A 12,196-nucleotide genomic window follows, 5' to 3' on the forward strand; every position below is an offset into this window, starting at 1 on the left:
TCCCTCCTCCTAGAAAAGAGATTTTTTGTCAGGAGTGCTCTTGGTAATATAATTGCCATATCCAGAAGTGTATCTGGCCTTTTAGATGAACGAAACAATCATCCATTTTCTTAAGTTTCTGAAGCTGAAAGGAAGATTTGTGAACTTCTGTATTTCACCCACACATATTTTCCCCACCTTCTCACATTAAAGCCAAACACTTTCCATGGATCCAACAGCTTTTCATTACCTATAATGCCAAGGGATTAATTCAGTTATCTTTGCACTACCAAAAAAAATCTTCAAGTAATTTTTTTTTTGTCAGTGAACACTCCCACCTTTATGAATTCAAAGTCTCTGGTAGATAATTAGCATAATACAAAGAACATTGGAAGCAATTCCATAGCACCAGACTACATTTAGATGAAGTTATGACTGCAATCACACCGATCTTTAAAACGTTGATTTAAATAGGATGAGAAGATGAAATAACTGACTTGAAAAGGTGTGTCATTGCCATTTTCTTAAACATTTTAAAATTAACTTGGTTGTAAAGTGATGATTTTTTTAAATGCCGTGGTGATTTCATAGCAGACATTATAGTCAAAACCCCCAGCTGCTGGCAAGAAAAGCTCTCCAACAAAGACCCAATGTATCATTGTGCATTTGTTTAGTCAAAAAAGGACAAAGTAATATGATTGCTGGTCCCAATGGGAAACTCTTTCCAACTTATGTAGACAGACATTGGCTACAACAGAGATCAAAGCTTTATGCTAACCTGGCAGGAACATAGAAAAAATAAAAATTCTTTCAGCAGCAAATTCAACATGAAATCAGTAGATAGCAAGTATCTCCATGTCTAGTACATTATTTCAGAACAAACAAAACTTATCTGCTGATTCAGGGTAAGAACTCAAGTCTCCCAACATAGAGGACTGCATCTAACCACTTTGCCTAATCTGATTTTGCTTTGTTGGAGCTCCTTCATTTACTGTCAATTAATACATATTAGCCCAAATGGTAAACTACCGCCAGTGGTTCATCGGGGGACTAAGATACACTCAAGTTTCTGGGCTAAATCAGGCAGGGCAGGGTCAGTGTGTTCCTGACTACAGCAAGGTGTTGTCTTCTTCCATTAGAAAATGGAGAAAAAAGGTGAATATTCATGGAGAGAAAGAAAAAAAACCAAAAAACAACAAACCAAAAAACAACCAACCCATACTTCTCTATTCTAAGGAACTGCATCAAAACCAAACCCACCCATGAAATGGATGTCTGTAAGAAGATCTAAATAATTTATTTCTCAAAGACCCTTCTGAGCACCTACAAAAAGTGGAAAGGTGTTTTGGGGGGTGGGAGGAACCCCAGCCTGAAATAGTGAAAGATTGTTGAAAGAGGGACTTCTCTATTATTTTGCAAATGTACTTGTAAAGAAGGAAAGATACATACTTGCAGATTACTTACAGATTTGTTAACAGTCTTTTTTATCACCTTCACTCTGTAAATGTTTAACTTCTTCAGCTGTTTCTTCTCTCAGAAATATGTAGTATTGCTTGTACACACTATTTAAATAACAGTGTTTCATCTATTATTGACAGACACTGCCCTGACAACAAATGTCACAGATGGAAAGAGAGAGAGACAACTATTTAGATCTGGGGGGAAAAAAGAGCACCACTTCAAATCTGTTCCATGGTAAGTCTTTTATCAAAGTCAAAATACTTTTTCTCTTAACATTACTTGTTGCAATCTGTGCTCTTCCTGGTTAGACCTGAAGACAGAGAATCTAAACATTTATCCAAATGAAAGCCTCAGGTGAAACCAGCATACTAAAAAAACCAGCTCGGTGACACACTAAGAGGGACAGCTGTTATCTAACAACATAGCCTACACAGCCTTCTCTGTTCAAAGAGATCACTGATTTGTATGAAAATTAATGTCCTGGCATTATTATCTGGAGATGTAAACAACTTGTAAACTTCCACATCCAATTCTCTTGATTCAAATAAAATTTTCAGTTCCTGTTGGTGTTATTACTCACAATTTATCTCAGGTGATTTGGTTCCAAAAACAAAGGCATATCTTGCGCAAATTTATTTTCAACTCACCCTTTGCTTTTAGTATCCTTTCATCCTGAAAGAATGAGACTACACCCAAATTCAGAAGGTGAACTAAGACAAAAAGATTCTTACAAAGGAATGGTCTCAGCATTTCCGCTTCCAAAGACATTAGAAAAGTCAGATTTAATCTGAGTGTGGTCACATGTCAAAGCAGTGATACTGAAAAAAAAAAAAAGTCTCTTACCATTACCAATGACAATAATAAATAATAAATATCACTCACCTCTACTATAGAACTTTGTATTCCAGAGATCTCAATGTATCTTAGAAATAAGATAGCCAGCATCTTAGAAAACCAGCAACAGGGCACAAAGAAAGGATGTAACATGCCACGGTTAGTTCAGAACTGAAAAAAGAATAAAGTTCAAACAGAGTAGGACAAGCTCTAGCCCAAAGTAGCACTGCATATCGGAATATAGGATCACCTCCAAAAAATAGGTTAAGCCCCATATGAACTGAGTCAGTAAAATCTTGGGCTATCCAAATATGAAATCTAGTCATATTGGAAATATTAGTGTTAACTTTGTCTAGTGAGAGGATGAAAATCTACTTCTGACACTTCTGTCTACAACCAGTTGTTAACTAACAACTTGAGCTTTAAATAAAACACCAGTTGTTCAAGAAGGAAATATGTTGCAAATTGCCATTTACCTTTCAAAATATGCACAGGAGGAAGGTGAAACTATAATTCTGAAAGCTAATAACAGATTTTTTAAAAAAAACTCATCTGGCTTTAATTTATATTTTATTTCCAAGTGATTTTCACTTTATTTTTACAAGAACAACCTAAAGTGAACTGAAACTGGCATAATACATATTTATGCAGCAGGTCCATGAACAGCTCTTCTAAACTCTAGTTAGGAGACTATTTTCTTCTTCCATGGATTTCTTTCACACTCTATGTGATAATCTCTGAAACGTCCTATAATAAAGAGATGGGTCAATTGAAATAAATTCAGAGGAAACCAGGTTATTCTAGTTCTGAACAAACTAGAAGCAAACATGACCTATAGGAACAAAATATCAGTGAAGTATTTGCAGTCATGAGTAAAATTGATTTACGGAACAGGTTTAGGGTGTCCTTTTTCTTCTGACTGCAACAGCAGTGACCATGAAACATTAACTAGGCTCTCAGTGAACTATTTTCCACTTCCTTGGAGGGTGCAGGCTCTTTTAGCATAAGGTGAAAACCAAAATATTCATATATCTACTACCTGCTAAGCCATAATGGCTCATTTATTCAGTCAATTTATCTTTGAGCAAAGCTATTGTCCTAGCAAAGATCACCCTTTAACTTACAGTGAAGGAAAACCCCACATCTTGCAGTACAGTCTTATAAAAGTTAAAATGCTTTTTACCACACTCCTATTTTTCTCCCCCGCCCCCCAAACTTAGAGCACAGAACAGCCAAACGAAGTCACTACTACCTTAACTGAAATACTGCCTCTCAAGCTGCTGAGATCCTTAAAAGCAAGTACCTCTCATCTACCTCATTGTACCAGGCATTGTGTAAAAGTACATAATGATCCTGATTAAATTTGTCTTCTGGGAATTCATAATAAATTCTTCCTGCTCTGTACTTTGCGTTAACTTGTGTCTCTCTGATAACATTTAATGTCAGGTGTTGACATCCCTGACTGAGCAAACAGCTTACTTCAGATAACATCCTGTTCTGTGCACTTCAGAATTCACTGATTCCTTTTTCTCAGAAGACATGTTTAAACACAGGCAGTCACCCACAGCCACTTCCGTATTGGTGTTTATTCTTTCCTTTTAGTTAATTTACTTTCTAAATAGAAACATCCATTCCAGCTCAAGCAGACTTTTTATCTGCTACTGATAGGTGGAAGCAACTGTGACTTTTCTGAAGAAATTCAACAAAAAAACCAAATAAGTGATTCAGTCCGTGACACTACAGGCAAGGAAGAACTGAAGAGGTGGTAGCAGCAGCGAGTATGGTGATGCTGGAGCAAGTGAGATGGTTTGTCTTCTGCTGGATATTTAAACAGTGTAGTATAACAAAAATGCGGTTAACACTTTTAGGTGTAAGTTCAACAAATCTTCCTAGACTACAAAAGACATTAGTCATATGAACCTGGAGAGATTAGCGGAAATTCAAATGCAAATAAAAAAGCAACTGGCAAGAAACATGTGGAGAGTAAAGCAATAAAAAGCAGGAAGAATATCGGCACCAGATCCCCTTATCTTCTCTTTGCTCCCCTCTCCTTCAGTAAACTGAAACAGCCTCCACAGATGTAGCAGATCCAGGGCCTGGACAAACACCATCCCAGAAACATGGTTAGAGCTGAAAAGAATGGTCTGTGCTGCCAAACTAGTGTCAGAGCTTGCGTTGACAGCTGTGAGGTTTGCAGGAATTAATTCCTCCAGAAGCACAGGCAAGCTTCTCTTCTGCAGTGAGCAGGCAGCAGCCTTCAACCCACAGGCAAATACTCCCTGAGGCATCACTGGAGAAATTCTAGACATCACAATTATTATTCCCAAGAATTATTTACACCTCAGTATGCCTCAGGAGCTGTTTTCTAAAGAGATGGCAGAGTTAACAGGGTAAACACCTTATGCTGAATGAGAAGTCTACAAAAAAAAAGATAGTTTAGAAACAACACCAAAAGTGAGAGAAACTAGAGGTGAGCTCGGAACAGATAGTATTTCCAAACAAAATACAGAAAAAAGCCAGATAAGGATGGAACTCCAGACCTGTGTGAGATTTACTTTAGAAGCTTTAGAAACCATAAAGCAATCCTTATTCATATTGTTCCTTCACACGCACAAAACCAACACAAACTTCTGCAGCTTTCAACAGTATATTCACTGAACAAATAAACACTAAAGAAGTGGTTCCTGGAGCTTCACCACTGTAACATAGCCACGCAAGGAACACGGCTGCCAAACGCTCCTCTGTTGCACGTGCACAGATGTGCTCTTTGTCAAGGACAACAGACCACAAGAGTATAGCATTGATCACAAGAAGTTCAAGTATTCTTTTTGTACTCGGGTAACTCAGTAGTCTGTATGCATCCAGATTTGAATTCCATGTCCTGGAAACATCCCACAGATGAAAAAATATCAGATACCTGCATTGCCTAACACTGCACTGTCATGAAGGAAATGGAAGACGCATATGTAAGCTAATTTTAGAAACAGTAAGTAGTTAAAACAAAATACTTTGTAAATTAAACACAGAGTATACGGAAAAACAAGAAGGATTCTGCCATGAGAGTGGAAAACAAATAGTTTGCAGAACAACAGCTTGATGCATTTGCTATAACCAAACAGAGCTAGCCTATTATCAGAAAACTTTAACCAGCAATATTAAAACATTAACCAAATGTGAAATAAAGCTTCTAATACCACTACTAATTATCTAGGCAGCAGCAACACAAAGGTTCAGGGTACATGTCTGCCTTTTTCTCCTTTAGTTTTTATTTTTGTAACTTCTCTATTTCTGTTGTCTTGTATGGAAGACCTCAGACTTTCTGCTGGAGAGAGGAATGTCTAGATTACAGAGGCATATATTAGGACTGCCCATTTGTTCATACTCATTTGTTTGCTGTTTCACATTCCCTTATCCCCATTTGTGCATGCTTTCTAGCCTTTCACACAGACTAAATTACCCAGATTCCTTCAGCACAAAGTCCCTTCAATATTACTGTGCCCAGGAACAGGTTGCTTCCTGTCCCCAACCATTCCAGTTGCTCAAAAAATCTTGTCTGTTGTGCATTAGCAAAAGGGATAATTTTAGAATAGTCCAGAAGCATCTGTAAAATTCACTATTTAGTATTTTTCATCTCTGTCACTTTTTGCCACTGACTTAACTCGGGCTAAACAACAAGGTAATCAAGAACATCACTGTCACTTAAGCATTTTGCACATTTTTTCAGTACAGTACTCAGGTAATTTAAATTCATTTCAGAATGTTTGTCTCCTTTTCAAATGCTTCCTTCCATGGCAAGGCAATATTAAAATTTCACTTTTCAAACCGAATAGGAACTACTAGATAAGTAGAGTATACAATTCAAAGTATTACTGTTGTGCATCAGCATAGGGAGTATCCCATCACCTTCTCCTTCCAAAGGACCAACTCTAGAGCTTCAACTGGACTATTACTTATTTTTTTAAACAAGTCAGTAAAATTGTCCTCAATTGTGAGCATAATAGTTTCTAGTTCCTGCTCACAATTATTTTAATTTCACAGATTACTCAGTAGCAGACATATTTGACAACAAAATTATTTCTCTTTTATTTGTAATTTTTCTTAGTATATATATTAATTACATTATTTTCTTTTTCAGTTAAGTATTTCTTTTCATTACCAGCTAAGGTAGCACTAGGGCTGGGAGTACTAAAGTAGTAGCATACAACTGTTGAAACACAATAGAAGTCTGAGAGAAGAGTATCAAGGAAATACAAACATAAATCCATTTCACACAATGATCTCACATCATCAGTACAACTGTCCTTCTCTATTAAACTTGTTTTTAATGGGAAAATGCTCTCGTAAAAATATACTAACACACACTTAATTGGAACAAAAGCAGATATATAATTATTTGCATTAGGAAGGAGTCCAAAGGCTACAGAAAACTGGAGACCAAGAAGTTTCTGTCCAGACAGGAAGAGACTGCAAACTTGGAGGTAGGAAGAGCAAACTTTTATACTTGTAAGGGGTGAAATTCAGTTTACCACATGATTATTAGAGAACAAAAAATGTTTAAACCTAGAAGATTGAGTCTGATGTAAAAAAAGATAAAACCATGGTACGGATATACATTTGCATCCTTTAAGATAATGACCTCAACAGGTATTTATTGTGCTGTCCAAATAAGAGCAATAGTTCATTTTTCTGGTTTCAGAAATGGTTACTTACCAATCTGCAGTTTGCAGCAGAAGACATTTGTCATAGATACAAGACAAAAAAAAACAAAGTATGGTAAACTTAATACTTGGAACAGTCTAGCAAGCAAGTTTGTGAACTCTGTTCTCACTTGTAGTGATGACCTTTGATGTCCAATGGTAGGGTTTAGAGAACTGTGATACATCAGTGTGGAAAAGTATTACAAGAGATACTAAAGCTTTATTACTTTAATAGACTGGACCACTGACATGTAGAGAAAGGTTTCAACATGGAAATTATGCTCCAGTTTCGGCACAAATTAAAGATTTAGACTCATCTGAAAACAGTTACCCCCTGGCTTTTCTGTATGACTTACAGCTTCTAGTGGTACTGTCAAAAATAAATGAATTTTATGCTGCTGAGGCAGACAGCATTCCTATGACCACACTGGATCAGTCAATGCTGTTCTGTCAGACAAATGAGCTATCTCTAGTGAAGAAACTATTTTAAGGGTTTCTTGATTGGAGTTAGTTAGTGAAATGTGTAAGTCTAAAAAGAATAAAGTTACCCATTTGACATCTCAAAACTCATAGCTCAACTCTTTCACTGAAATCCTGTTGGCCAGGTGTCCAATTAAACGTGTTCCACATAAATACAAAAAACAACTAGAAAAACATAAAAAGCAGCACTGACATTTGTTGAGAATGTAGCGCAATCTTATGAGTCTCAGTTTCATTATTTAAATTTGACTAGCTGTGCAATAACTTTAATAATACTTGGAGTAGCATGTTATTATCAGAGGGCACCAAATGGACAAATTTATAGATAGAAAGATGCGGTAACAAACAGTCAAACATACTGGCCAGCGTGAGCCAGTTGGCTTTTGTTGATGTCCTGCTCCATCATTCTGAAACAGCCATTTCTTGCAGTACTAATCAGTGCAACCATACTCAGAACCCTGTAAGACTTCTGTATTTGCAACATTACTCTAAACGTACTTAGACAATACTGGGAGAATATATTATATTAATTATTGTTTTCAAACAAAGTTTTGCAGTGATCACTCATTCACAAGTTTTTAAATAAATGTTTATTACAGAAATTATTTTGAACAAAAAAGGCAACAGTATCTGTTGGTAATAAAAATTAAAAAAAAGTAACATTGTATTCATGCCCTATACAGTGAACTGAAGAAATGCTACAGGTATTTCTTCTGCTGTCATTCTGTGATGCTTTCTAGTATGGATTAACTCACATCTGCATCACAAGAATTAAGTATGAACACAGTCCCTTTTCCATGCTTTTCTCCAGAAAGTGCTGCATATTAACAGAAAATATTGCAGACAAACCACAGTTCTATTCATTCTGCAGTATTGGAACCAGTGTCTAGGAAAGAAAAAAGAAAGTGTGAGTAATACATATCCCCACTACAGTTGAGTATAAATTAAAGAGAACCAGTACCATTCTCTAATACCTTCCCCAAGCTCAAAAGCATTCCCGAAGCATTTTAGAACATGTTCTGTACCTAACCAACTCCCTCCACTGCTACCAATGCAATGCATGAACTGCTCGTGCTGTTTCACTTCAGTTAACAACACTGAAAAGAGCCAGCACAAAACTTCACGGTTGTGCATACATATCATTTGCTATTAAGGCACTAAAAATGCAAGCTTTGCTCTAACTTGTAGCGATGCACAAACATTTTATTGCAGTCAGCCACAAGCACATCTGGCTAAATCACGATTTTGCTAGAGCTATGGAAAAAATACCTAACTTGAATATGGAGAAAGACAAGTCAGTGTTTACTATGTTCCTTTAGCAAGTAAACTTCTTGTGGGAAGAAAGGCTGTAATGTTAACAGCAACTTTAAGTCACCCAGTTCTTTAACTCTTATCTGCATGCTTTATCAAGAGTGAAAACAATTAATACTTGGAAAGTAAGGTTTCCTCTACTAGCTATAATAAGTACACAAAAAAATAAACAAGACTAAGATTATATGCTTGGCTAATACCCGAAGTTGAGCAAACAATAAATTCTGTCAGCTCTTTAGAACTACAACTTGGAGTGGCCACTGTAACCACGCCAGGATCAGGAAGCCATGAAGAACCTGTTTCAGAAGTCTAGGGTATATTTAAATAAAACCTTTCCCATTCTCAGTTCTACCTTTTAGCATCACTCCTTGGGGATGAAGCAAGTGGCACCATTTCACACATCTTTAGCAATATTCTGCCACGTTGATGGTTTTAAAAGTTATAAAACCTTATAAACCCTAAAAGTCACTAAATGACTTTTTCCAGTAAACAATTTCGGGGAACACTGACAAAAATAATCCAGTCAAGCAGATATGGAACATAAACTCCTGTAAGCGTGTACATACAGTGGGCCTGTTGAGCAATATATAAATCTTATAATTTGCAAAGGCTAGCATAAGCTTTTCATGTGCTTGGGTCTCCTACTATCAAATCCAGCAAAGAATTGCTCAGACAGTTTTCTCAGACAATTGCTTGCTCGGACTGACAAAGCTCTCCTTTAATTCAATAAAACATGGTGCCATTTTAACAAACAGGTTAATACTAAAAAAGTCACCACACAGAAATTCAATTAAGATTACTTTTGAATTTCTAATTGCTCTAGTAGTAAGTACTTCCCAACAACCGGCATACAATAGTCTCGAACACATTCCTTTTTCAGTGCTTACGAGTTAGCGGAGCATTTAGCTTGCTTTTGCTTCATTTCTTATCATATGTAAAAGGAAATGCAGAGCCTTACTTTTGTCTGAATAGTGCAATCAATCTAAGTTTAATCAGGCATCTGGTCAAAGCTTTCTATAAATGATCAAGTCTTGTGTCTCAGCTTATTTATACCATATTCCATACTTACTTTTTCCATCACATGCTACAATTTTCACTTTATCCACTTTCACAAGTTCAGTGACCTCCCTAAATTCAACATCATTCAGTACAAATGTCCATACGTTGTCACAGAACCTGTATGTATTCAGAGACCCCTTTAAAAAGACAAGAGACATTTTCTGTAGGATACATCCCAAAAGTAACAGAAAATATGTTTACTATCTAGTGAACTACATACCTTCTAGAACTAGGTTTGCCATAGAGCCAGCTGTGAACATGAATGCATTCAAACTTGGCAAGCAAGCAATTCTTAGGAGAACTGCAGTTTAAATGCCCTCCAGTGGCTGAAATGTTCAAGACCATGTAGTGATGTTATATTCTATCCAAGGGGAAGCTTCACAGGTATGCTAGGAAGTTTTCTAACTTTTCTAATGTGTATAAAGGATCAGTATCAGAAAAGATTTCTTAAAACATGTGCCAGTTATGGCAGTGATCATAAAAAGATGTGAATTCTGCCATTGTTTAAATAAGAGATACTTTAAATTAAAAATCATGACAGAACTGACCTATGTGACATGAAAGCGTATCCCTGACATTTGATATATTAGTGAAGATGTTAGTACGTGAACCTTTTGGCTTTCATCTTCACATAGTTCAAACTGATACTCTTGAACATAAGTTCCAAGTAACATTGTTTTAATTTATCCACTCAACACATTCTGAACAGTTTTCTATGCCATGTTACATACACAAAGCAAGGTAAGCGTGTTAGAGAACAGAAGTTACGCTTTTTTTAACATATCTACATGGTTTAAAAATCTAAAATCCGAAGAGCTTACTTCATTAATGCGTTCTGCATAGACTGTAGAGGAAGTATTAAGATGTAAATTAACAAGATAACTGTTTTTGTTCGGGTTTTTTTCTCAAAATTACCATCAAGTTGACATTTAACAATTTGCTGGCTATCTGACATTAACTAGGGTTAGGCTGGCTGGAAAAAAAACCCCAAACTTATTTTTCTATGATATCTACAGAAAACAGCTAAAAAGTGATTCAGTGACTTGCACAAGGGTTCATCTACAACCCTCTAGTCTTTTTTCATGCTACTGATGTGGCTCAAAATCTGGGCTCATCTCGCTTCCGCTAGGTACAACTAAGAGCAGCAAAGGTCTCCCTCTCCACCTGCAAGACACTGAGGATGGCAATTCTACTTATGAAAGCATTTCCTTCTTCCCCCGTTTTCATCCTCCCACCAAATCTGGTTCTGATTTTTGCATGCCTTCAAAAGATCCCTGGCAGAATGAGAAGATAAACTGCCTTATTGCATACAGAATATACAAATAAACAGTCATTATCTCAGAGTCAAAGTGGACCTTTTTTGCTTAGAGCACAGAGCTTTTAATGACATTCTGCATCAATGCTTAGTTACTGCACCTCATAAAAAACCTTTTACATATTATCATCTTACCCTGAAATTAACTCTGTTCCTGACTCGTTGTGCCAGTGCTGAATTTATAGCTTTATCAAACTGAAGTAGCACGTGAAGGGCCAGCTGAGGTGTGATCTGCTGTGACTAAAATAATTAAAAAAAAAAAAAAAAGTTTTGAGTTGTTTCAAACTAAACTCAAAAATGCAGAAAACATCAAACCAAAATTCCCATGAAGCAGACCTCTAGAAGAACAATTTACAGATTATGTATTTACTTCCCTTTTCCTCTTTTAACTCCAAGAAGAAACAATGTGCTGACATGATTGTTTGTGTTACACAAAGAGTTCTTCTGAGAAATATTCATTGGAAACAACCAGAAGAGAAGGAAACTGGTTACAGCGTTCCAGATCAATCTGGCTGTTTGTTCACTGACCGGGCCACGCAGCAGGGGATCACGCCACTCACACCAAGCGTTTTCCTTAACCTCGAACGTTAAGAAAAAGCCTTCCCAAGCGAATGGAGTACCAATGGCTTTTCACTTCAGTCACTACGTTTTCCCGACGTTGACCACGAAGCCGTTTTAACAACTAACCTCTCTTTTTCCCAGCGGCCTGCCCAGCCCCGAAGCCCCCCCGCACCTGTATGAGCTCGTCCAGACTCTCCTGCAGGCTGTTGCCCAGCGTGGTGTTCCTGTACAGCTGGTAGGCCATGGCTGGACACCCTCCTCACCATCCGCGCCGCCGCCCGCCTGCTCTGGCCTCGCTCGCACTGAGAAGAAAACAAACAAAACAAAACAAAACAAAACAAATCTACAGAGCCCTGAACGTACAGTGCACGTTAAGAGCAAACAGAATTCAAAAAACATCACTCCGCAGACACTGACCGGCACGGAAGAGCTCTCGAGAGCACACAGCATTAAGGACAGCCGGGACAGGCGGCAGAGGAGCGAGCGGCGCGCCGGGACC

The 12,196-nt window shown here is 37.3% G+C and overlaps 1 protein-coding gene across 1 annotated transcript; it reads right to left on the bottom strand.

Moving 5' to 3' along the window:
• Positions 1-8,023: 8,023 nt before the first annotated feature.
• On the bottom strand, positions 8,024-12,005 carry GTF2A2 (general transcription factor IIA, 2, 12kDa). Its single transcript, XM_010078917.1, has 4 exons — positions 11,870-12,005; positions 11,272-11,376; positions 9,832-9,958; positions 8,024-8,337 (listed from the first exon to the last, which is right to left on the bottom strand). The coding sequence occupies exons 1-4, from the start codon at positions 11,939-11,941 to the stop codon at positions 8,312-8,314; spliced, it is 330 nt and encodes a 109-aa protein (XP_010077219.1). The 5' UTR covers positions 11,942-12,005; the 3' UTR covers positions 8,024-8,311.
• Positions 12,006-12,196: the final 191 nt, after the last annotated feature.

The sequence above is a fragment of the Pterocles gutturalis genome, unplaced genomic scaffold (genome assembly GCF_000699245.1).
Source record: "Pterocles gutturalis isolate BGI_N339 unplaced genomic scaffold, ASM69924v1 scaffold23843, whole genome shotgun sequence".
Lineage (NCBI taxonomy): Eukaryota > Metazoa > Chordata > Aves > Pterocliformes > Pteroclidae > Pterocles > Pterocles gutturalis.